The sequence below is a fragment of the Scophthalmus maximus genome, chromosome 3, assembly GCF_022379125.1.
Source record: "Scophthalmus maximus strain ysfricsl-2021 chromosome 3, ASM2237912v1, whole genome shotgun sequence".
Classification (NCBI taxonomy): Eukaryota; Metazoa; Chordata; class Actinopteri; order Pleuronectiformes; family Scophthalmidae; genus Scophthalmus; species Scophthalmus maximus.
The window spans coordinates 22,062,437-22,087,656 of NC_061517.1; the positions used below are offsets into that span (position 1 = coordinate 22,062,437).

The 25,220-nt window shown below is 41.6% G+C and overlaps 2 protein-coding genes across 8 annotated transcripts in view; both read left to right on the forward strand.

The window, feature by feature from the left end:
• The window catches only part of LOC118317244 (collagen alpha-1(XIV) chain), a 37,072-nt gene extending 17,039 nt beyond the window's left edge, over nucleotides 1-20,033 (forward strand). For 5 of the 7 annotated variants that reach the window (XM_035645778.2, XM_035645781.2, XM_035645783.2 and 2 more), the window contains 35 exons: nucleotides 455-574; nucleotides 673-837; nucleotides 1,592-1,750; nucleotides 1,900-2,072; nucleotides 2,632-2,761; nucleotides 3,433-3,578; nucleotides 3,870-3,999; nucleotides 4,322-4,461; nucleotides 5,104-5,230; nucleotides 5,386-5,525; nucleotides 5,622-5,754; nucleotides 7,234-7,379; nucleotides 7,583-7,712; nucleotides 7,802-7,918; nucleotides 8,015-8,161; nucleotides 8,421-8,477; nucleotides 10,465-10,503; nucleotides 10,621-10,759; nucleotides 11,956-12,098; nucleotides 12,496-12,605; nucleotides 12,935-13,093; nucleotides 13,186-13,263; nucleotides 14,000-14,086; nucleotides 14,199-14,252; nucleotides 15,552-15,647; nucleotides 15,767-15,820; nucleotides 16,118-16,171; nucleotides 16,279-16,332; nucleotides 17,373-17,444; nucleotides 17,536-17,571; nucleotides 17,682-17,748; nucleotides 17,875-18,063; nucleotides 18,214-18,291; nucleotides 18,813-18,974; nucleotides 19,131-20,033. In XM_035645778.2, the coding sequence (XP_035501671.2) occupies nucleotides 455-574; nucleotides 673-837; nucleotides 1,592-1,750; nucleotides 1,900-2,072; nucleotides 2,632-2,761; nucleotides 3,433-3,578; nucleotides 3,870-3,999; nucleotides 4,322-4,461; nucleotides 5,104-5,230; nucleotides 5,386-5,525; nucleotides 5,622-5,754; nucleotides 7,234-7,379; nucleotides 7,583-7,712; nucleotides 7,802-7,918; nucleotides 8,015-8,161; nucleotides 8,421-8,477; nucleotides 10,465-10,503; nucleotides 10,621-10,759; nucleotides 11,956-12,098; nucleotides 12,496-12,605; nucleotides 12,935-13,093; nucleotides 13,186-13,263; nucleotides 14,000-14,086; nucleotides 14,199-14,252; nucleotides 15,552-15,647; nucleotides 15,767-15,820; nucleotides 16,118-16,171; nucleotides 16,279-16,332; nucleotides 17,373-17,444; nucleotides 17,536-17,571; nucleotides 17,682-17,748; nucleotides 17,875-18,063; nucleotides 18,214-18,291; nucleotides 18,813-18,974; nucleotides 19,131-19,159 (3,860 nt within the window). In that variant the 3' untranslated portion in view covers nucleotides 19,160-20,033. Of the gene's footprint in view, nucleotides 1-454; nucleotides 575-672; nucleotides 838-1,591; nucleotides 1,751-1,899; nucleotides 2,073-2,631; nucleotides 2,762-3,432; nucleotides 3,579-3,869; nucleotides 4,000-4,321; nucleotides 4,462-5,103; nucleotides 5,231-5,385; nucleotides 5,526-5,621; nucleotides 5,755-7,233; nucleotides 7,380-7,582; nucleotides 7,713-7,801; nucleotides 7,919-8,014; nucleotides 8,162-8,420; nucleotides 8,478-10,464; nucleotides 10,504-10,620; nucleotides 10,760-11,955; nucleotides 12,099-12,495; nucleotides 12,606-12,934; nucleotides 13,094-13,185; nucleotides 13,264-13,999; nucleotides 14,087-14,198; nucleotides 14,253-15,551; nucleotides 15,648-15,766; nucleotides 15,821-16,117; nucleotides 16,172-16,278; nucleotides 16,333-17,372; nucleotides 17,445-17,535; nucleotides 17,572-17,681; nucleotides 17,749-17,874; nucleotides 18,064-18,176; nucleotides 18,292-18,812; nucleotides 18,975-19,130 lie in introns of those variants that run through there. The other 2 variants (XM_035645779.2, XM_035645782.2) reach the window with 2 other exon arrangements.
• A 1,008-nt stretch (nucleotides 20,034-21,041) lies between these two features.
• dpm1 (dolichyl-phosphate mannosyltransferase subunit 1, catalytic) lies at nucleotides 21,042-24,899 on the forward strand. Its single transcript, XM_035645794.2, has 9 exons — nucleotides 21,042-21,225; nucleotides 21,870-21,969; nucleotides 22,057-22,090; nucleotides 22,182-22,258; nucleotides 22,627-22,652; nucleotides 22,819-22,914; nucleotides 23,267-23,335; nucleotides 23,452-23,566; nucleotides 24,328-24,899. The coding sequence occupies exons 1-9, from the start codon at nucleotides 21,083-21,085 to the stop codon at nucleotides 24,430-24,432; spliced, it is 765 nt and encodes a 254-aa protein (XP_035501687.1). The 5' UTR covers nucleotides 21,042-21,082; the 3' UTR covers nucleotides 24,433-24,899.
• Nucleotides 24,900-25,220: the final 321 nt, after the last annotated feature.

Below are 25,220 nucleotides of genomic sequence, written 5' to 3' on the forward strand. Positions count from 1 at the left end.
GTTTGGTGTGGATCCGGTTAAAGTGGCGGATCCAGGAATTATTTCTTTAATATTTTTCAATTTTTGTCCGGTTCTCAGGGCATAAAGTTTGGATAAGAAAATAGACATAGGCCTATTTATGGTGTTGAGATTGTACACTGGTTATTTTTAAAAGACAGACATTTTAAGGACTGTTATGCCTTGATGCAGGTATGGGCCCCGTTTTAGTTACGTAGTTGCTATTTCAAAACTTTTTTTTCTTCCAATCAAACACCTTTTTTGTGTATTTCATCCTTCAGGTTATTCCTAATTTCCATACTCCTTTAGCTTCTCCTTCATTCACAGCTTTTACAGTAGTGCATATCATTAGCCTACAAACACACCGCCTTTCCAAAAAACATTATCTTTTCACAGTAATTTTCGGTTATGATTGTTTAGGTTGAGATAAAATACACAACTAATGTTTTTGTCCCAGGTCTCATCCAGTACAGTGGAGACCCTCGCACAGAGTGGCATCTCAACAACTTCACCACTAAAGATCAGCTGCTGGAGGCCGTGAGGAACTTTAGATATAAGGGAGGAAACACATTTACAGGTAAACACACATCACGCAATGCACCTTCAATACTGTTTGACACTCTTCCGGTATGTACTGCATGTCTGTCAGTGTTTAACCATACATCCTTCTCCAAGGCCAGGCACTGCTCCACGTCATGGAGGAGAACATGAGAGCTGAGGCAGGAGCGAGGTCGGACACACCCTTATTCCTGGTTTTGTTGACCGATGGGAAATCTCAGGATGACGCCATTGCTGCTGCAAACAGGCTTAAGAATGCCGGGGTGGAGATCATCGCTGTAGGTGAGACTGAAAAGGAGAGAGGGTTAGGTTGTGTAACACCCGGACTCCATAAAACCTCTGCAGGTGTCTTGTGGTATCAGGCAACAAAATGTGAGCAGCAAATCCTTTAAGTCGTATGATTGGATTTACATCTGGGGAATTTGGCGACCAAGTCATTGTCGTGTTCCTTAAACCAGTCCTGAACATTTTGTTCCAGTTCCGAGTGGCAGCTCACATTATCCTGCTAAAAGAGGCCACTCCCATCAGGGAATACTGCGGCTATGAATGGGTATACTTGGTCTGCAATAATGTTTAGGGCGCCCAGTTCTCATGATTGTCCTTCCTCTGACCACTTTTTGTAGGACCTGTTGTTTACCTGTTGTTACCTTGAGATCCTCGGGCAGGGGCTTGCTGTCTGTCCCAGAAACCTGGATGAAAACTCAACTTAAGGGTACAAAGCATTTGGAGGTGCTGAGCTTCATCCTAGCCCACCCTAGTGCTACTTCCACCATCAGTGGTTTTAACGTTGTGGCTGATTGATGAACCTTTAACTTGTATTTTAGGGCTCATGTTTTTTTAATCCATTCAAATTCATCCCCTGCATTTCTGTGTCCATGGAACTGTAAGCAGCATTTATTTTCTTTCTTCAGCCTCTGGGATGTAACAAATTATTGTTAATTGTTCTCTATGTTTGTTGTTTAGAAGCAGAGTATTTGGTTTGAAATCCTCTTTGTGTTAAGTAGGCTGAACCATTTTATAACTTTGTGTTATTCAGGTGTGAAGAACGCTGATGAAGCCGAGTTGAGACAAGTGGCATCGGAGCCAGTGGATCTGAACGTCTACAATGTCAACGACTTCCCTCTGCTCAGTAAACTGGTGGCACGACTGGTACACATTCTGTGTGGGAGGATAGAAGACCGTGGCATTTCAAAACGTGATCTACTACATCTTTCTGTCTTTCTTTTCTAGACATTTTTGTTCTTCAAAATGCAAACCTAATTTTTTCACTGCAGGTTTTAGTTTCCTCAAAATGATATATCACTGACTTCTAAAGTGCAAATCCTTTGTTATTGTGCTCGCCAGGAATGGAGCCTGCACCCACAGACGACCCAGCGCTCTCCTACCCCAGTCCTACTGACCTGCGCTTCTCTGAACTGGGCTCCAGAGAAGTGAAGCTACACTGGACCAATCCCGCTCAGCCAGTGCAGCAGTACAGAGTGGTTTACCACAGTGCAGAGGGTCAGAGACCACAGGAGGTCAGAAACCCTGCCACACAGACATTGTTACCACATTAGGTAGTTTGACATAAGCAGAGTGATATTTAACCATGAAAAATTCCAAGCAGCCTCCACATAGTACATTACATTGTATTCTTCTTAGAATACAACAAGAAAAGTTGGTTATTGTATTTTTTTAAATGCCAGTGCAACCACTAATGAACTTTTTTCAACGTTTGCGTCCGGACCCTTATTGATATGCAGAATGTACCATGTGAAACTTAGACCTTGACAGATCAGCTTTAATGAATAATTAGGGAAAAATCCCCGAAATATACTAAAATGTCTATATAATCATATTCGAGCTATTATGAAAATTACATTGCCAGCTCAAATTCACCTGACAGCTGGATAAATCTTTAATAGCTGTTTACAGACCATCATTTTATAACAATATATTGATTAATACATTAATCAGGGTTAATGATTTTTGTGTACAGTTTCAATTTTTTGGGATTTTACAAGGAACAATTTTACAGAATATTAGAATTGTGAAGAGGTTGGAGTTTGATGCATTTCTTTGATGCTTCGTCTCTAGGTGGTACTAGCCGGCTCAGAGTCCACTGTACTGCTGGAAGGCCTCTCCTCTCAGACACTGTACCACGTGTCCATCTTCCCTGTGTATGAAAACGATGTTGGCCTGGCACTCAGAGGAACAGTCACGACGTGTAAGACTGGCATCACCATTAGATATTGTATTTTAAAGGATTTATTTGTTCATCAGTCACATTTGTCACTTGATGTGTCTCAGTCCATACTGAAATTGAACTCTGGGCACCTGGATGATATGCTATGCTTAAAGGAGCAATCTGTTGCTGTTCCATTTTATTACTGTCAATTAATAATATAAAAAGGCTAAAATCAGCAATGAAGAACAATCAATTTGTGTGTGTATTGTCTAAGTCTTATTTTTAAATTTTTAATTTAATTTATTTCCTTGGAACACCCCACAAGACCTGTCGCTGTAATGAGGTTCTGATCCCATCTAGCCATCACAGTTTGGCCCTTGTAAAAGTGACGGAGATCCTTACGCTTGGCCATTATTCCTGCTTCCAATGCGTACATTCCAAGAACTGACTGTTCACTTGCCGGCTAATATATCCCAGCCCTTGTCAGGTGCTATTTTAATGAAATAATAAGTGTTATTCACTTGAACCTTCAATGGTTTACAACAATATGTCTGATCGGTGTGTGCTTTCAGTTATCTCAGATATGTACTGCAGTCACTGCTGACTTGTTACAATTCTTTTAGTTACTAAAATAGCAGCAAACCGAACACAGGGTATAAGAAAAGTCTCTCCTCCTCTTTCCTTTGTCTCTTTCTGTCTCCCTCACTCAGTGCCCCTCGCCATGCCTGTCAACCTAGAGTTGACTCCTTCCTCTTTCAGCATGCTGCAGGTGAGCTGGGGTGCAGCGCCCGGCGCGACACAGTACATGATCCTGTACTCGGCTCTCAACCATGGAGAGCCTGACGACGCCAAGGAGGTGGGAACTGGATTCCTCTGTGCTTTGTGTGTGTGCTTTGTGTGTTCACAAAGAGATTTAGTAGTGACAGGTTTAGATAATCTAACTTCAGCAGGTAAGTCTTTCGAGTAATCACTCATTTCATTGAATTAATTTCTCATGAAAATTTTATAGTGAGAACAGGTTTGATTACTGTTCCATCCTGCACTAACAGGGGTAGCAGGAATCCCAACTCAGCACAAAGTGTTGGACCACACCTTTTACATATAACAACAAGCTTCTAACTCCGCATTTGTATTTTGGTAACTGTAGGAGAAATTCAGTGCAGACCAGACAATGGTGGAGCTGGCGGGGCTGCTGCCGGAAACAGACTACTCTGTCACGCTGTATGCTCTCTATGACGAGGATCCCAGTGACCCTGTCACTGCTGTGGCCACCACATGTAAGATGCCCAGAATTCCCCAGATGGTCCCACCCTATACTTTTTACTTTCCATTTCTATTTTCTCCTTTAACCCTCTTCTTTCTGTATTTCTGTCCATGGAAGTCATTCCACTTTTTCTCTCACATTCTCTTTTTCTAACATTTCTCTATCTATTCATTTTTTTTGAGACCTTACTCATTATTCTCTCTATCTTTTCTATTATCAACATACTGTAAAGAAAAGAAACATCCCAATGACATAAATAAAATAAATAGCTTGAGTGCACTGATTTATCATTGTCTGTCATCGACTTATGGCCTCATTTTTTTCCTCCCTTGCAGTCCCTCTCCCATCGCCTGTGAGTATTCAGTTTCCGATGGTCACCCACAGTATGCTGAGGGTGAGCTGGGCGCCCGGAGCTGTGGACGTCCCCGGCCACAGAATCACCTACAGCACCAACCACGGCAGTGACATCAAGCAGGTAGTTTAACAATATTAACCGACGTCAAACCACAAGCCTTCTACTTCCCAAACCTTACTCAGACCTAAGATTTTCAAAAAGAAACATTTGCAGATCGAACAGTCACAACATTAAAACCAGTTACAGATTTTAACATCCATGATATACAACTGTATTTTTATGCCTCTGCAACGACGGCAGCCAGGAACTAGAGTGATTACATTTTCGGATTGTACACAATATCTCTGGAATGCCATGTCCTGGTCACTGTCAGCTCATGTCCTGTGGATGCCATTCATCAGGATTTTCATTACAACTGGCAAAAACATTTGAGTAGACTCAAGGATGACCGGATTAGAATCTGGTTGTCAAAGGTCAAGGTCACAACGCACATTTGTCCCAAGACATGGCTGTAAACGGCAACATTTCATGAAAAACCTTTTCAAAACATCACAAATATTTTTTGATTGAAAGAGAGATTAAAGCTTATTAAAATACAGAAATTAAATGTAAAGGAAACAGATATTATTTGACTTTAAGGAAATCATTACAGAGACACACTTAGAATTCAAAAAGTATGTACGTCTAAAAGAACCAAATTACAAAATGTCCTGTAACTGTTACAGTGTGTTTCAGCCATTCATAAAATAAATATCTTTGCAGGTGGAAGTAACAGGATTGAACTCGGTCCTGGTGCAGAACCTGTCTTCTTTGTCCAGATACCTGGTTTCAGTGCAGTCTCACTACCCACAAGGCTTCTCTGCAGCCCTTACCAGTAACGTCACCACATGTAAGACAAACATAATTACACATGCTGAATGTTCAGTGTGGTTAAAGACATTGTCTTCAATTTCATTTGATGCATCAAGGGAATCCTTTTGTGCGATAACAACATAAAATGAACTGTGGATGAAAAATTCTCCCACCCTCATCCTTCTCCCCCAGTGAAGGTGCCTTCCCCCTCAGACCTCAGGGTGTCTAATTTCTCAGGCAGTGACATCACTGTGCGCTGGGGGGCTGCAGCTGATGATGTAGTGTCGTACCTCATCAAGTGGATCTCCCTCAGCGGAGGGGACCTTAGACAGGTGGGGATGGATGGATGAATGGATGGTTGCGTTGTAAAAAGTGTCCTAATGGTGAATATAAATGTTGCTGTTTTTATCCCTTGTTGTCTATTTTAGTTGAGGGTAAGTGGCGAGAGTGAAGGGGCGATCCTGGAGGGGGTGGAGGATGATAAGGAATACCAGATCTCTTTGTCTGCACTTTATGGAGATGGAGCCCAGAGCGAAGCTGTGGCCATACGCTATAGCACCTGTGAGTCGCACGCACGCACACACATACACACACTGAAAAAAAAAAAAACATCAGCAGCACTGAATGGTTATTTCTCTAAACTGTAGCATTGAACTGCACACTCAGTGAGCAGTTTATTAGGTTCTCCTCCTCATTCATATAATTATCCAATAGGCCAATCATGTGGCAGCCATCCTACTCCCAACATCCTGCAGATACAGGTCGGGAGACTGAGTTAATGTTCACAGCAAACATCAAAATGTAACAAGAAAAAAATTGATTTCGGTGACTTTTACTGTGGCACGACTGTTGGTGTGAGACAGGAGATCAACGGTTTCAGCCTGAGATTTTCTCTCAGAATGGACCCAAAAACAATGAAGAGCATCCGAGGGGTATATCCTGCGAGCACACTGTATATATCTCAATCAGGCAATGCTAACCTTTTTATGTTATAACAAATACATTTCATCATGACATATTTATATAATATGATGACAAATGATTGGTTCATCTGAATAAACTGTAATATTACTTCATTACTTCACAAAATGATGTGTTTTCTCACTTCATAGTGATGTCCTGAGGACATCATTCCCACCATATGATCATAAATTATTTCAGATCTATAGAAGCTCATGATCTGTGTCTATAGGACGCAGACATACCTGGGGAAAAAAAAATGCATTTTTGAACGATGTATGACAACATTTTCTGATTCATTGTGACTTCAGTTCTTCATGACGTCACTTATCACATGACATCATATTATCATTGATTTTCTCTTAAGCCCTGTTATGACCCAGCTTGTGACAGGAAAGGGAAGCAACATAAAACCAGGTGTTTTTGGTAAAAAGTAGAGTTATTTATTAAAAGAGAGTTCAAATTGATTAAACAAAGCTAGGTTCAAAAAGGAACAAAAAAAAGAACGGGCCTGTGGGTGCTGTTTAAAACATAGAAAAAAATATATAACTGAAAGAGGACTCTTTACAACAAGATCTAATTCACTTAACTTCATAAACAGCCTATTAACAAAACCTAATTGTCTAACTTGACCAACTTTGCAACCAAACATAAATAGAAGTGAAACAGCACCCCTGAACCTAGTGAATCTAAACAAGTAAAATCTACTGCTCCAAGCAGGAAGTGGGAGGGCCTGGACCTGGCTGGACCAATCCCCAACTGGGAACCACCGATCCTTCTCAGCATATTCAAACAAACTCACAACAATGGTTAAACCCAGGGGAAGGAGCAGGCAGCAGCCGTAACAAGCCCTATTGTTTGAGCAGATATATCTGTTGACTTTGACCTTTGACTGATCAGCTCCACACACACACACGTTACACTGGCACACAGTTAAAGAGATCTAGTGAGCGGCTCATTGTATTTTTTATATGTTCCTGTTTTTACATGCTGTATTTCTTTTATTTTTTTATATAACTGATTTGAGCTGATTTTACCTTGTAGTATGAATATCACTGCTTTTCTATTTTATCCCTGCAGTGTCTGGTGGAGGCCCATCCAGTGTTTCGGTCTCCGAGGAGACTGCGGTCAGCCTTGTGGTCAGCTGGGCGCCTCCCAACGCGCACGTCCTCCAGTACCGTGTGTCTTACACTGCACTCACCGCAACCGAAACCCAGGACAGTACTGTAAGTGTGCTGTAATCATCACCTCTTTTTCCCCACACAAAATGTTTATTTCTATATCCTTCTGTTATAACATACAGTAAGAATGCAACATTTTAAGGGACTGTGCTACTCTTGGCTCACAGACACTACAACAATGCAACAGATCAACAGATTTACGTTTTATTTTAAAGCTTGTCTTATAGAGGTGGGTTTGTTATCTACAGGTATTGGTCCCAGGTGGCCAAAAGCGGGTGGTGCTAGAGTCATTGCAGCCAGATACACGGTATAGCATCCTGGTCACCGCAGAGTACCGCAACAGAGAAGGTGGCAGCGGTTCAACTCAGGGCAAAACCAGTGAGTCTAACACACTGAAGGGATACACACAAAACTTTGTGAAAATAATCCCATGCTGGACAAGGTTTTACGCTAGTCTCTCTCTCTAGCCAGTCTGCGGGTGAGCAGTGTGAGCGTGGTCAGGTCGGACCACACCAGCATCTGTGTGTCCTGGAGACCCGTGTCTGTGGTCGATGGATATCGTATTGTCATTCAGTCGGTCAAAGGTAATCTATAGTAAAATCTGTCAAGTGAATGTAACCACTGTGAATTTACTCATCAGTGTGCACACGTGTGTGTATGTCCTGTGTATGTGCATATAGACAAGGAAACAAAGGAAGAAAGAGTGGATGAGTCCAGCAGCAGTCATTGTTTCACTGATCTGGAACCAGAGACTCTGTATCGCATCAGCGTGCACTCACTCCTCAGCTCAGCAGAGGGCGCTGCTGTCTCCATTCTCCATCCAACAGGTTTGGTTTGATAGTGGTAACATCCACAGTGTGGTAGACATTGGAGTTAGTTGACTAACCATGAAGGCTGGCGTTTGCTTTTATGAATTTATTTTCAAATTAATGACTAACATGTAAAAGGTGGGAAATAAATGATTTCTTGGCTGGTGCCAGCACATCATGTACAAAATCACTTGTTAGTGGTGACAGTAATTGTTTCTGTGTGCAGATACATATTGTGTATGAACTTTAACCAAAAATGCACTCGTTCTTTTTACAGCCACAGCTCCAGCCAGAATTCCCATCCATCCCCGGATGTATCCTATCCACAACGAAGGTGACCAATCAGCACGTCAACCTTGTCTTCTTATGTAGCAATAAGTACGATGAGAACATGGATTATTTCATGTAAGCTTTTTGGGAACATCATGTCAGTCCAAATTGAGCGGGCAGGTTATGTTCTGGGAGACATTTTCATCCAGACTCAAGCAGGTCCTCAGCAGAATGGGTAATACATCAGTTTTGTTGTTTCTGTTGTCCTCGATACATCAACACAATGGGAACATACAGTGCATACAGAAAGTATTCAGACCCCCTTCAATTTTCACCATTTGCTATGTTGCAGCCTTATGTTAAAATCATTTAAATTAATTGTATTCCTCATCAATCTACACTCAGCACCCCAGAATGACATCACAAAAACAGAATTATAAAAAAAACTTTAACAAATTCATTTAAAAAGAAAAACTGAAATATCACGTGAACATAAGTATTCAGACCCTTTGCGCAGTACTTATTAGAAAGCACCTTTTTGAACTAATACAGCCATGAGTCTTCTTGGAATGATGCAACAAGTATTTCACACCTGGATTTTGGGATTTTCTGCCAGTCTTCCTTGCCGATCTTCTCCAGCTCTGTCAGGTTGGATGGGGAACGTTGGTGGACAGCCATTTTCAGGTCTCTCCAGAGATGTTACATTGGGTTTAAGTCAGGGCTCTGTCTGGGCCATTCAAGAACATTCACAGAGTTATTCCTAAGCCTCCCCTTTGTTATTTTGGATGTGTGCTTAGGGTCATTGTTGTTGGAAGGTAAACCTTTGCCTCAGTCTGAGGTCCTGAGCACTCTGGAAAAGGTTTTCATCCAGGATGTCTCTGTACTTTGCCGCATTCATCTTTCCTTCAATTAAGACCAGTCGCCCCGTCCCTGCAGCTGAAAGACACCCCCACTGCATGATGCTGCCACCACCATGTTTCACCGTTAGGATGGTATTGGGCAGGTGATGAGCAGTACCTGGTTTCTCCACACATACCGATTAGAGTTGAGGCCAAAGAGTTCAATCTTGGTCTCATCAGACCAGAGAATCTTATTTCTCACAGTCTGGGAGTCCTTTAGGGGGTTCATTGCATAATTCTATGCAGGCTTTCATGTGTCTTGCACTGAGGAGAGGCTTCTGTCGGGCCACTCGGCCATATAGCCCAGATTGGTGGAGGGCTGCAGTGATGGTTGTCTTTCCGGTACTTTCTTCCATCTCCACACAGGATCTCTGGAGCTCAGCCAGAGTCATCTTTAGGTTCTTGGTTACCTCTCTCACCAAGGCTCTTCTCCCCCGACTGCTCAGTTTGGCTGGATGGCCAGCTCTAGGAAGGGTCTTGGTTGTCCGAAACTTGTTCCATTTAACGATTATGGAGGCCACTGTGCTGAGAATTTTTTTTGTAGCCTTGCCCAGATCTGCGCCTTGCCACAATTCTGTCTCTGAGCTCTTCGGCCAGTTCCTTCGACCTCATGGCTCTCATTTCACTCTGATATGCACTGTGAGCTGTAAGGCCTTATATAGACAGGTGTGTGCCTTTCCAAATCATGTCCAATCAATTTAACTCAACACAGCTGGACAATTAATTTAAATGATTTTAACATAAGGCTGCAACATAAAAAATTGTGAAAAATTTAAGGGTGTTTAAATACTTTCTGTATGCACTGTATGTAACAAGGGATTTTGACAAAGTGGTTGAAATACATTTTATTGCAATCAAGAGGACTGCTGTCATGGTTCATGCTTTATTTATGGGTTGGAATTAAATGTGTTTGTACCATCGCTTCAGAACACAAAACTAGGTTTTCTCCCCAGCTCTATATTTAATAATTATAGTGAATAACTTCTTTCCTGAGAGCTTCTTATCAGATGGTCCTTGGTCCAATAGCAAATTTATCTTAATGTACCTGGAGCCAGATGTGATTTTTAGTGGATGTTTTTTTTAAAATATGGACTGAAAATGCCGATAAAATATCCTGTGTTATTAACTCAACACTGCCCTCTTGTGTTGCAGTGTGTCCTGATGTCACCATCAGAAACAGCATAGTTAAAGGTGAGAGAAACAACTGCAAACACTCATAAAAGGCTCATTTTGAACAATTGAAACATCAGATTAAAGACTGTCACAATGTTGTCTCACAAGATATACACCTCACGTGTTTGTTGTCAGGGTTTGACATGATGGAGGCGTTTGGTCTGACTCAGAGTGCTCACTCCTCCGTGGAAGGTGTGGCAGCCGAGCCTTTTGTCTTCAACACCCTCCCAACGTACACCCTGTTCAGAGACGTCCAACTGACACAGAGCACAAAGTGAGACTGGTTCACCATCCTCTCTTTTCTATTATTCCACCTTGTCTTGATCCACTAATTTCCATGAATGCAAAGGAGGACAAATTAGAAAACTACTGAGCCCCAGAGATGTAGTTTTGCGAGAACGCACAAAAGTTGCAATGTGCTTCTGGGACAGTTCAGCATGGCACGGAAACCAAACACAACGGCGGACTAACCGGACATGTAATAAGCTTCTTGGACGAAGGAGAAAAATGTCTTCAAGAAAATGCAATGCATGACTGAGAATCTCCACAGACGAAACAGCAGACTGCACACACCTGTGGGAGAGGTGTATAGAGTTTTATTTTGAAATTAAATTAAATCAGTGTTTGGCAGTAGACACACTTTGAACACAAGTGAGAAACATCTGCATATTGACGCAAGCCATTACCTTGGCATCCTGGTTATAATCATGAGCAATTATCTCGCTTTTGCGGGATCTCGCAAAAAATGTACATTTTCTTCTTCCATGTCCCTTCCAGGGCTCCGTAGAAAACAGACAAGCAAAACACAGACAACCACTGATAAATAAAACAGTGGAAAAGTAACGGTACAAGAAAAGGATAAAAGTATCCAGTGGTGTTATTAAGGTTTGTCATGCTGTTACATAGTTTGGGACTCTCGCTATAAAGACAAATATCTGGTCCTCATTCTTTCTGAATGAGCCAAAATTCACTTGGAATTGGAAAAAAAAAAATCCATAGAGCCATTGCTGGTACTGCTATTCCTGTTTTAATGTTAATGTAATTGTTTTTTTTTCTAATCTACAACATTACCATATTTATTTTATGTCAAAGCCTCTGTTTTCACAGCTGCTGCTTTTAGTAGTAGTAGATACTTTATTTATCCCGAGGGAAATTCAGGCATCCAGCAGCATTTACAAACATACATCAATCCTACATAAAATAAAAATACAAAATTAAATTAAATATTAAACTAACTATAAAAGAAAACTAGCTTATTACTACAGTGCTTTTGACTGTTTTTCATTACATTAGCTAACCAATCCCCATTATTTGCCATGACCCTCCCTCCTTCTTCAAACATACAACATACTACAAACATGCTTACTGTATCTTAAGTCGCAATTCCAATGGTTTCTTCTTCAGAAGAAGGATGGAGCAGATTACCTTTACCTGGGAGTAAAATGATTGCTCTCCCCTCTCTCCTTCCAGGTTTATCCACCCTGCAGGTTTCTCTCCAGAACACACCATTAGCATCGCCTTCCGCGTGTTGCAGGACACACCCAGGGAGCCCTTCGCCCTCTGGCAGCTCACTGATGATGACTTCCAGCCCAAGATGGGAGTGGTGCTCGACCGTGAGTGATCGTTTTCACATCTGTCGTGTTCCACACTGCAGGGAGCTGTGTCATCCCTTCAGTCTCAAAGTCTGTCATAAGATCTTATTTTGTCAGGAGGAGTGTAAATAAGCAAAATGAACATTGAAGTTTGAAATCATATTTTAACATATAGGGAATCTGGACGGGCATTTTTTCATTACTATAGAACATGCTTCAGACTTTTCATTGGGAAAATAGATATTTGTTGCAGCTATTTATTTTAATTTTTTCATTTCCAAAGCAATTACACCAGGACAACTTTTTCCAAAGACCCAGCCAGAACAAAGTTGTGGAAAGCATTCAGCTGACATTGTCATCTTAAGAGCCCCATAGCTTAATACAAGAAATAAAAGTTACGAGTGAATATCGTCCACAGCTACTACGAAGCATCTGGTGTACTTCAGTCTTGACTACAGGGGAGAGGTGCAGGAACTGACCTTTGACCATCCGCAGGTCCGCAGACTCTTCTATGGCAGCTTTCACAAGGTGAGATATACTGTAGTGTACACAGAAAGACTTAGAGAACAGTAAAAGCTCCAGTATCAGAGTTATCCAGTGATAGTTGCTAATATCTAATTCAGAATAGTGTGCCAGTTTGCCAATAGGTAAACAAATATAGATCATAAAAATTGTACCTCTCACCCAAAATTATAGGAACTACAGCTCTAAAGCTTAGATCATGCTTATTCCCCAAGATGAATTAAGAAGTATGATAATTGCAATAATAATAGATTTATAGTTTGTTGGGTAGAGTTGCCCTTTTTTTAAATCACCTGTTGTTGCATTTGATGAGCCCTCTCTCCTCCAATCGGCAGGTTCACTTGTCTGTCAGCCAGGTGAGTGTGTCCCTTTCTGTGGACTGCCAGCGTGTGGGGGAGAGGCCAGCCCGCCCCCTGGGCTCCCTGCCCACTGACGGTTTTGAGATGCTGGGGAAACTGGTGAAGACCAGAGGACCCAATAGTGGATCGGCGCCGGTACTGTTACTCTGTCCAGTTCTATTTCTGCCCAGTCTGCCAATAATGTTGTACACACTTAACTTTCATCCTGTGATCTCCATCGTATCCAGTTCCAACTGCAGTCCTTTGAGATCGTCTGTAACACCACATGGGCTTCAGAGGACACCTGCTGTGACCTGCCTGCACTGGTCAGTCTCTCTGTTTACATTTACCCTTCCTCAATCCTATTTTGGTGCAAGCTTATTGTGAGTTGATACCTGCATAGACTATAAAGATGAATACCATGAAAGCTCCCAAAAGTACAGTCAAAACATCTTGATCGCCCCCTGGTGACTGGCTGCAGTATAGGCCATTAACCCCGCCCTCATCCATGTTAGCTGATGGGATATCGACCACCAAAAATGTGCACAGCAAAAAAATGATTTAGATGGTTTCTTACTTTTTTTTCTGACGATATTTGATGCTTTAAAAATGACCAGACCTCGATACCACGGCTCCGCTCCCCAATCACTAAAGCTCAGACTGTCGCTCCAAATGATGTCACCAGCACAATATGGCAGCATCTATATCCGAGATATTTTGGCTTCATGTTTGTTGGAAGAAGATAACATAGACTGTGTATACCACCTGTATGAAATGCAATGAGCAAAGAACTTACTCTGAAGGTTCCCATTGCGTTGCTCTTGACCATCCATTGCAGAATGAAAATAATTTTCTTTTTGACATTATAAACTGATTATATTTACAGTATGTATAAAAATTTTGCGAATGTCTCATGGCTTCAATATTAGCCTGTTCATTTCTTCCCTGCCCCATGCTGCTGTCATCACTTTTATCTAATAGAATGAGGGTAAATATTTCATACTAGTGGCTTCAAGGGCAGACTTGTGTTTTTTTCTAATATCTGTCTGTTGTGTGCCTCAGAGAGATGAGGAGAGCTGTCCTGCCCTGGCGTACACCTGTACCTGTTCCTCTGACGTCCCTGGAGCGCCTGGTTCCCCCGGACCAACTGTACATACATACAAAACACTTAACCATTAGTCTGTTTGTTGAATCACTTTTTGTGCGATCCAGTTGTTTAATAACGAGCTGATTTTGTTTTTGTGTTGTTGTTTTTTACCAGGGAAAACCAGGTCCTCGTGGAGAGAAAGGCGAGAAGGGAGAGCAAGGCCAAAAGGTGAAATTAAATTAAAAAATCACCCTGAAAAGCTCTTTGGTTGTTCTGGCCAGTGGCGGATTAAGGCGGCAGTCGTCCGGGAGCGGCACGGACAGCTCGCAATTACACACAGAAACTTCTCCTTTGCCTTGAGACGCTGACTGCAGCATTTATTAACAGACAGACTGCGACCTGAACTGCAAATTCACTACAGCAGCCAACTCGTTTTTTCTGGACCTCGCTGCGCGCTGTCACACTCGAACCGCCACTGGCTCTCGCTGTATGTTTACAATCGTTGTCATGCTGAACGATTTAAATGTCATCCACTGACTTTAGATGCATTCTAGGTGAGGTGGTTTACAAGACAGAGAATCAAAGCAGATATTGCGTTTTCTATCTGAAGGCTGAACTGCACTGAGTTATGTGTAAAAACTGGTGTTGTGAATATTATCAATCAGCATTCAAGGGGCAGTAAGCGATTCTGGAGAAAGCCTGTTTCTCTCTTTTCTGTTGTTGTGAATTTGCTGCTTTGGTCAGGCCGCGACCTCCGGTATGGGAGTCCATCGCACTAACTACTAGGCCAAAACGGAGTTGCAGCGCCTCCCTTCAGCACGTCTCTTAAGTTGTCGACAAGTGATGTTAACAAACTGCCCTTGCATTGTTGTGTGGCAGATTTTTTTTCGCGCACACTCAAAAGTGACAGCTAACGGACCGTGAGGAAATATTCGGAAATATAACTGTAGAAATGCTCACTGCCCCATTTAATCATAGAGGCTGTCAAAATGTTTCTCACTCAAACCCTAAAATGTCTGTCTCACCTTCATACTGTCAGTATTTAAGATTCAGAGGATAAGTTAAATGAAAGGTGTGTGCTGATCTCAGGATAGTTCAAAGGCTGGCTGATTTTATTCACTCCTCCACACCTGTACCTAATCTCTTTGTGAAAATCTAGAGGCTCGATATTGATTCTGTACATGACCTTGAAGAGATTGTTTCAGATAAAACCAAAAAGATTGTGTGATATTTAGTCTGAAAGCGTCTTAAAATACAATAATAAACAATACATGAGATGTTACATCAGGCTCCTCTTTGGAAGGAAGGGCAGTTCTCTGATTTTGGCGTCTCAGTTCGGAGAAGTCTTGTCTGGGTAAAATCTGCCTCTTCTAAACAATCTCTAAAGATTCACACTGTGTACAGAAATGTCATCCTCCAGCTCCTTTGCTACATGTATAATCAGCATTCACACATCTTGAAGTTTGCATTGGAGCCCCAAACTGATGTTGGAGCCCCAAACTGATGTTGGTTTTCTCTGTGTTTCAGGGGGGGCTGGGTCCTTCAGGAAAATCGGGATTTGAGGGAGGCCTCGGACCTGTTGGCAGCGCAGGTCCCAGAGGAATCACTGTCCACGGCAAAATGGTGAGGAAACGTCTTATCCTTAAACATCTTACCTCTAAAGATTTATGTGTATGTATCTAATGATGATTTATTTGTGTAAAAGATTTACCATCTCTCTGTTTTCATATTTTTCCTGTTAGGGTCCACCGGGTACAAGGGGGGAAAAGGGGGGTCCTGGGCGGCCAGGAGCCCAGGTGAGATTAAATTTAAATAGCAGAAACACCTATATATATATATATATATATACACATATATATATATATATATATATATATATATATATATATATATATATATATATATATATATATATATATATATATATATATATACACATATATATACATATATACATATACATATATATATATATATATATATATATATATATATATATATATATATATATATATATATATAAAATAACTGAATTTTGAAATGTTGTATGTAAACCCATCAATCTTGTCCGTCACTGTGGTCTTTCCCTGTAGGGTTTACCAGGACCTCCAGGCCCCAAAGGGGAAGAGGGGCTCCCAGGCCCCCAGGTAAGCAGTGTGAACCCAGCCAGTACAGAAAGGAGATGTGTCTGAGCTGAAGCAATGACCCCTCTCTCCCTCTGTGTCTCTTTTCTTCTCTCTGGTGTGTGTCACAGGGCATCAGGGGGGTCGAAGGTAACATCGGTGCACCTGGTCTCACTGGACCCAGGGTAAGATTGACTTTTACTTTCATTCATGTCATTCATATCAGGTGAAAACTTCAACCTATGCAAAACAATTTGGTCCATGACCGAGAAGAAGAATTTAAATAACTTACTAGAAAACCCAATTTCTGAATACATTAGGGTGGGAACTTTGGCTGCTGAAAGGCTGATCCTGAGCTGGATTGCCCGCTTGAATTTATGAAAGGGTATGAAGAGTTGGAAAAGTGGGAAATGGTAGTTAATGTGTAATTACTTTGACAGTTATGCTAAAGGTTGCATACAAGCCGGAATGCCCTAATGGAGCTGAACGTTTTGATTTTTGAATTGAAGTTTCTAGGTTAAAAAATGTGGAAGGAGAAGCGGACCCCAAAAAAAGGCAGAAAAATGTTTAAGTTGTGAATGCTGGAAGCATGTCTGAAATCCACTGTGGATATTTGATGGGGGGGTTAGGGTTAGGAAGATAAATCCTAATATTTTTTGTGAGCCCTGACCTTTTGTCTTCTGCCACCATCACACCTAACACCCTTAACTATTAAAATTCAATGGACTGATATTCATGTACAAATGTACGGAGAGAGAACACTTTTCAATTTGGACATGGTATGAGCTTTGACTCCACCTTCAGGCCAGAAATATTTTTACCAGAGTAAGGTGCAGATCGCCTGCCTTGATATAAATTTTGCATGTCACTCAGCTACTGGAACCGACAACAATTTGTAGCGTGTCAGTTTACTGATCGAAAAGAGGAGTCCCAGTCTCAAGAGTCTTGGCAGAACAACACGACAATGATCTCCAACACAAAAAATCACACACCAAGTCTTTAGAGAAGAGTGTGTCCCCTGACTTGGATCCAATAGATCACCTTTCCAGACTGTCGAGGAACATTCTCATTGCAGGTCAATTAGTGAAACATTTCTGTGTTTCACACTAATTGCAGGGTGATACAAACTGACAGAGTGAACTGAGGGATTTTCCGACTGTAAATCTGTCTGTCCGGTGTGTCATTCATCTGCTGTTCCACCTGTCCATCTGTGTGTATTGTACAGGGTTTCCAAGGACTGCCAGGATACCCAGGGCCTTTAGGGGAAAGAGGCCGCTCAGGACCTGTTGGACCTACAGTAAGCAAAGGGACAAATCACAGCCTCAGTCATTATTTGTCTGAAGATTTCTTTATTTATAGTCTATGTTCATATGTCTTTCACTTTACAGGGTCTGTCAGGTGGTAAAGGAGAACGAGGAGAGAAGGTGGGTGATATCTTTGCAATATTTCACATTTTTGTGTAAAAAATCAAATTTCAGAATTAAACACTGGCTTTTATTGAGCCACAGTTGGTGAGTCTGCTGGTGTATTGCAGGGGGAACCTCAGTCTATGGCCATGATCTACCAGCTGGTCACACAGGCCTGCGAGCAGCTCGTGCACAGTAAGTCCTCTGTTAGCGAGCAGGTCAAACCGTAAGACTTTGACAGCGACGGCATCTGTGTTCTTGTCTGTGTGACTCTAAATCAAAATAAACTCCAGATGCAAAGACGTTCTCTTGCATTTTCAGAGGAGGTGCTGAAGCTCGACATGTTCATTAACGAGATAGGTCGGAAGCCAGCTCCCATTGAGGAGCCAGTGGGGCCCCCGGGGGAACCCGGTATACCAGGGCCCAAGGGCCCACCAGGTACCAGGGGTTCCCAGGGCAACATTGGCACGAGAGGGAGACCAGGCAGGACTGGGTATCCAGGAGAACAGGGTAAGACTAGGTCCGGTAGATGGTATGGTTAAATGAAAAGAAAACAAACACAGATCTGACATTAATAGATTATAATTATGTCACCTTCTTTCTCATTTTGTGATCATTTCAAGCTTTAATTTTGCTGACTGGTAACTACCTCTTCTGCAGGGCAGAGAGGGATGCCCGGGGGGAAAGGGGATGGAGGGACCACTGTCCAGGGGCCGACTGGGGTCAAAGGATTAGCAGGTAACCGCTGCATTTCATATCTGTGCTGGATTTTTAATGGTTGCTGGGGCTTACGCTGGATTTATGCTTGACGCATCTGTCCATCCGCACGGCCGCGGTGACGTCATTTTGATTTTACTTCCCGTGCCGCACAGTGGGCATAGGTGCCGCATAGGTCGTGCACCTCTCATTTTTTGGAACTTGGTGCTCACGGCGCATCCGGTGCATTGGCCATATGGACGAGCTGGAGACAAAACTCAAACCGGTCCGCTTGTACAGGCACATATGATCCGACATATGAGGCAAATATTCACAAATGATAAAAACAGAAAATAATTCATGGCCCTGTTGAGATCTGTCCTTTACGGTCACAAACGGTCAGGCTCATACCCACAATATTCATTATCTTTTACTGCTCTGATCTTTTTAACAGTGTAATGCTGTCAGTTGTATCAGATGCGATAAATAATCTCTGAACTATAGTTACACTCAACATGTACAGAAGTGTGGTTCTGATGCATGTGTATCATGTCTCTCTGCAGGGCCTCCGGGTGAGTCCAAGCTGGGAGTTCCCGGTTCCAAAGGAGATGACGGTAAACCTGGACCAGCCGGGATCCCTGGACCTCCAGGACAGCCAGGCGAGATTGGACCACCGGGTGTGTGCGACAGTAGCGGAGGCTGCCACCAAGCTCCCCAGCAAACAGGTTAGCTGCAAGGACAGGTCCTGGGTATATTAAGATATACGTTCTCGGATATGTGTTTGTGTCCCTGACGAATGTTATATCCAATATTACCTTCCCTTTGAGCTCTGTTTTTTGGCCTACACTTGATTCTTTTTTTTGTGTACACTCTTTATCCAGAAGACCCTTATTATGGCTACCAGCCCTGAATGGATATGAAGAAGCAGTGACTGAGTGACAGACATCTGTCGGAAAACGACTGTGGTTCTTTAGGAGCTGAATGACGGACTGGGAATGGAGATTTTAAAAAGCACCAATGAAGATGTTTGTGTGTTGAACTTGCCTCTGACTGAATAAGGATGCTTCATTAAATGTGAGAAAAGGAAATAACACAGGAAGGAGACCTCTCCGTCCTTTTGTTGTTGAATTCTTTGACATAAATAAAACAGCTGAGAAGAAAAAAAGTTGGAAGTTTTCTGTTATAGATCAGTGTTTTGATGAACAAATAGCCTCATAAAAGAAAATATGTTCCCACTGGGATCAGTTAAGTCCAGTCTTATGCACCATTATTCACACCATGATATGTACTCATGCACTGTATCAATACCAAGTAGTTTAGTTATCCACCTGCATTACATTTCTACCAGTTTCCTCTGCCATGCTAACCTTTACTGCCTCGAGGATAAGGAAAACACACAATCCATGGTCTTCTCCATGGTAGAAATCATACTGTGAGAATATTTGTGTACCATAATTTGTATATTTTATGTTACTATACAGTTATTCATGTTATGATATTTTTATTGATATTTTATACTGTATGTATTCACGTTGAAAATTTATGTTTACATTTGTATAATATCCTGGGGTTTGGGTTATAAGCATTACGTCCTGTGTGTGTGTGTGTGTGTGTGTGTGTGTGTGTGTGTGTGTGTGTGTGTGCGTGTGTGTGTGCGTGCGTGCGTGCGTGCGTGCGTGCGTGCGTGCGTGCGTGCGTGCGTGCGTGCGTGCGTGCCGGCATTTGTTTTTGTATGTTTGATTTTTTTAAATTTTGTTAATAAAATTCCATTAATATGTGTCAAATGAAGTATGTTTTATTTCCAAAATAGCTCTATAGTTGTGTCGTGAAACTTGTTTCATGCTGGAAAGACTCTGACAGCAGGCGTGTCTTCTGCTGACGAGCTCTTGAGTAAGACACTGAATCTGTACAATCTGACCTTGACCTTCTCTTTGGAGAGTAAGTGAATAAACTCAATAATAATAATCAGTAACGATGATAAAGTCATAATCCTTTGTCAGAACCAAGTTGAAGGAAGCGTTTCCAGTCGTGATTATTTTGAAGAGGACCAGGAAGTTCCAGCCTATAAGCGACAAGTAAAGTGTCAAGTTGGTTTCAGTGGTACGATCATTTTCCGGTTTTGTTTGAAATGTCTGTTTTTTTCAAAATAAAGATAAATAATGGCTTTTCATTACAAAACTGATTTTTCCCCCCACGATTGTGAGGTGTTAATAAACTGCTAATACACTGTAAATTTAATATAGATGAGTTGTATAACCTGCTAATAAGAAGACAGGAACACATTGGGGCTAAATGTGTGAACAGGTAAATGTTTCTGTGATTAAAGTGGGATTTTTCAGTGTAGCATATGTAAACAGATTGAATATTGCTGTAGAATGTACCTCAGTTCAAATACTGAACAACATCAGTTTTGACGATATTTTATGTGTGTGTAAATATATATATATATTCCACAATATCTATTTTGCAGTTTCACTTTCTTAAAAAATGTATGTGTGAATATTATGTATAATAATAATAATATAGATTATTATGGAATGGGATGTTCTACATAAGTATATTTTGGTCTGTAAGAATATTAGGTTCAATCATATTAATATTAACCTATGAACGTTTTCTTGAGTGAAATTTTGAGTTTTGCATATAGCAGAGTATTTATACACTGTGGTATTGCTTATTTTACTTTTAAAAAGTAGTACTTCTTCCACCATTGTAAAAATGTAATTGCACACAGTAGATTTTCCAGTATATTCCCTCCAATACTTTATTTATTTTGAAAATAACAAACAGGATGTTGTGTGTGTGTCTTGTTTACGCGGTGGGGATGAAGTAGATGCACGTCGCAATGGCGAGCCGAAAAAGCCCACAGACAAACCGGGACAGTGGGGACAAATATTCCGTATTATTACCGACCTACAACGAGCGAGAGAACCTTCCGTTGATTGTGTGGCTGCTGGTGAAATATTTCGGTGAAAGGTGAGTTGTGACGAGCTACAGAAGCAAAGCTGCGCGGTTACTGCTAGCGTTAGCCACCATTACTGCTGTGGTAATTCCAGGCCGTGATGAGCTGTCACTACTCCTGAGAGAGGAAGTGCTCCTCACTACTGCAAATGGCTATTTGAGGGCTAACGCTTGGTTTAAATGTCCGGCTTACGGTTATGTTTTCGTGAGGTTAAGGTTAAGGCATGTAGTTGTGGTGGTGAAGGTAATGGTAAGGATCTAGGGCGCTCATAATGTCAACCATTGTCTTCGCAACTGTAGCAATGCTGCGTTCAGGACAACTCGGACACCACGAATGTGAACCAGGGAGGTTCAACTTACGACCTCCGCGACCAAATGCAAACAAAAATCATGGCAGAACGTGACAAGCTGCTACATTGTTTTAAGTTTCTATTTTTATTTATTCTGGTTAGTGTCTCCACTGCGGCCCTCTTACATACATGGTTAGCTACCTAGTAACATTGACGTCACATTTAGAGCTCGATTTACAGGACAGAACGGGCTACTGATATTATAACTGATATTATAATTTTTTTATTTAATACAGGATATAATATAATATATAATATACTTTACTTTGCTCACTACCACCTGAAGTATAATTTCTTTTGTGCATGCAGTGGATATGACTACGAGATAATTGTCATTGACGACGGAAGCCCAGATGGCACACTGGAGGTGGCAGAGCAGCTGCAGAAAATCTACGGCAAGGACAGGATTGTAAGTGAAGAGTCAGTCTGTGTGAAAAGCGCTGCTCTAGTAAATGAATGGCGCTTACCCTGACGCTCTCTCTGTTCTATGTTTCAGCTTCTACGACCTCGAGCGAAGAAATTGGGCCTAGGTGAGTATGAGATTGGTGTATTGGTGTGTGTGAGATTCAGGTTGGTGTAACCGGTGCCTACTACTGACGAACTCCTGCTTCCCTTCCCTAGGCACTGCCTACATCCACGGCGTGAAGCATGCAACTGGGAACTTCATCTTCATAATGGATGCAGATCTGTCCCATCACGTGAGTGGAGCTTACTTCATTGTTTGTACACAGTAGGTTCACAGTTCACTCGCTCACACTGGGTGTGTTTGCACTATTCCTGGCATGAGAACCAGCGGTGGCCACACAACACATGACTCTGAAGCTGGGGCTGTAGTTAACGGTTACTAGCTGTCGCTCTTTTGATTTATTAAATCAAAGAAGCAAATCCACTGTTTAAAATAACCTATTATTAAAACAGTTGTTGATTAATTGTCTTTTGGATGGCTAATTGATAAACTAAGTAGTCATTTCAGGTCTAACTGTTTCTATAACAGGTTTTGAATTAGAGATAGTATTTGGCTGGTGTTGTTTTTTTCAGTGACTGTCTGTTTTTTTTTTTCTTTCAGCCCAAATTTATCCCAGAATTTATTCAGTAAGTGTTTCCGAATTTCCATTTCCTGATTTTATAATTCATATACTGAGGGAAAAATCTCCCTATTTAAACAATAATATTGAGTCAGTGTCCCACACATGACAGGCTGAAGTTAAATTGTGGATACATCCTGTCATTTAGACACTGTTTTTTTCTCGTTCGCTAGGAAGCAGAGGGAGGCTAACTACGACCTGGTGTCTAGTACTCGTTACGCAGGCAATGGAGGCGTATATGGCTGGGACTTGCGCAGGAAACTCATCAGGTAGCAATGGTGTACTGTTTTAGATTTCCCATTATTGTTTTGCACAGATCCTGATTAGAACACACGTTCTTTAAAAAAATCTCTGTTGAAATCTCAGACAGGAAATCGCACGAAAGGCCAAAGCAACAGGTTAACTGTAACACCATTATGACCAATCATGAACCTACAATAATGGCTGTTAGTGGTTTTGGCAGTCAGACAACAATGATGTTTAAACCCTGTAACTCATAATTGTTTCTGAAAATATTTACCCTGGACAGAGTTTTGTAAAAAAAAAATACTCTTGTATGTGTGGACTGGGCCAGAGGTTTAATTTTCTCTTCTTCCTTCCTCCTCCATCTCTTGCTCACAGCCGAGGAGCCAACTTTTTGACTCAAGTGTTGCTGAGACCCAACGCTTCGGACCTCACAGGCAGCTTCAGGTAAGTGGTGTGAGGGCTGCTGGGAAATGCCACTGACCGTTGAAGCTGCACGTGCCTCAAAGTGTGCTGTCTCACACTCCTGCTGTTGTTGCCTTTTTTCCTCTCATTCATGTCAGGCTGTACAAGAAGAAGGTGCTGGAGAATCTGGTTGAGCGCTGCGTGTCCAAAGGTTATGTCTTTCAGATGGAGATGATCGTCCGTGCCAGACAACTCAACTACACAGTCGGAGAGGTAATTCATCCTGTCACTCACTTGTGTATTTTTTGTGTTTTATGTTAAGCGCATGAATGGTTTTCAACTGTGAAGTTGGCTTCTGAGTCGCAGCTTCTGATTTTGAGGAAATGTATAATATGTCACTTGATTCTCCTTATTTACACAACACACAAAATATGAAAACTGATTAGAAATCAAAGTAAAGGTCTTAACTCCATTTAAACCCATTGTCCCAATTGTGAAACTGAAAAGCTTTAAGGCCACTACAGTTGTCAAATATGGACTCTTGAAAACTTCGTGAAACGGGGGAGGAGGGAGGGAGAGACCACATTGGACTAGGTCTACTTTATAAACTTCACTTTTCTGGGTCTTGTTTACTTCGATGTGTCGTTCAGGACTAGGTTAACTAGTAGACTGTTTGAAGCCCACATTCAGATTTGTGAAACCAGTGTTGTATTTGTGAAAACGGTCTGCATCCAAACCACATCAGACCAGGTCTTGGTCAAAAACCATTATAGGTGGATTTATCAAACCTGGACTGGAACAACAGGTGGACTCTCAGTTTCAGATTTGTGAGGCCATGTGTAGTCTAGAAATCATCTGATAACATTTAATATAGAAAAATCGCAGAAATCACACTTTTTGGGGGGCTTGGAATCAGAGAAATACCATCATTAAAATGTAACTTATATGCAGAATCTGAAGCCAATTTCAGTGTCGTGACTTCAGACTTTTGGATGTGAACTGCAAAAGAATTCTCTTCTTCTTCTAACTCACAGGTGCCCATTTCCTTTGTGGATCGAGTTTATGGAGAGTCCAAACTGGGAGGGAACGAGATCTTGTCATTCGTGAAAGGACTGCTCACGCTCTTTGCCACCACATGATCAGTGATGCACTATGCGATGTACTCTCTGACACACTAATGGAAATATCATCCGGGGGTCACATCAGAGGTTAAACATAGGATAACATCCCACGTTCTTCAACTGTTCCTCTCACTCTTAAAGTTGCTGTCTTACGTACTATACTGTAGTTATATCCAAATTGTAATAAGGGGAGAAAAAAGCTCCACTTGCCTCATGTTCATTGACATGACGGCAAATGACACGAGACACGTCTCTGTCCCGTTAGCAGTAAATATACAGTAACTCCTTGTGAGTAGCCATCTAGAATACTGAATCAACATAGTGCTTTACTTTGCCATCATGATCCTCAATGAAATGTGAACAAGTCACAGTGACTCGTCATTCCCAGTCTGGACCGCTGACTCCTCTCTGTGAGAGAGTAGGGTTTACAGTGAACTGCTCCTCCTGTCATTGTTTGTATCAAATTAAACAGTTTGTAATGTTGACTCTGTTTTTTTGTTTTCGTTCTCTGTCATTCATTCATGATGTCAAACCGGGAACATGTGTGGTGCGGCTCATTTTAAAACACAGGCAGCTCAGCTAACACAAGCCGAAGACTTGAACATCGCAGGAGGTTTTAGCATAGACAATGTGCAAGTATGTGACCTCAGGCATGTCCTGGATGATCATGGTGATAATGTTGTAACGTGGTTAAGTGTGAAATTCAATTGAAAACTAGTTTGAAAAAAAACAAAACACCATGATCTTATCTAGCGTGTAGTATTGTATACTTTGTCCTCAGGGAGTAGTCGTCATCTCTGACACAT

Excerpts from the sequence above, each read along its gene's own strand:
- dpm1 (XM_035645794.2), top strand. The coding sequence starts at position 21,083 with ATGCACGTCGCAATGGCGAGCCGAAAAAGCCCACAGACAAACCGGGAC. Across the intron at positions 22,915-23,266 it reads TTGCGCAGGAAACTCATCAG|CCGAGGAGCCAACTTTTTGA; the intron begins GTAGCAATGGTG and ends TCTTGCTCACAG. Across the intron at positions 23,336-23,451 it reads GACCTCACAGGCAGCTTCAG|GCTGTACAAGAAGAAGGTGC; the intron begins GTAAGTGGTGTG and ends CATTCATGTCAG.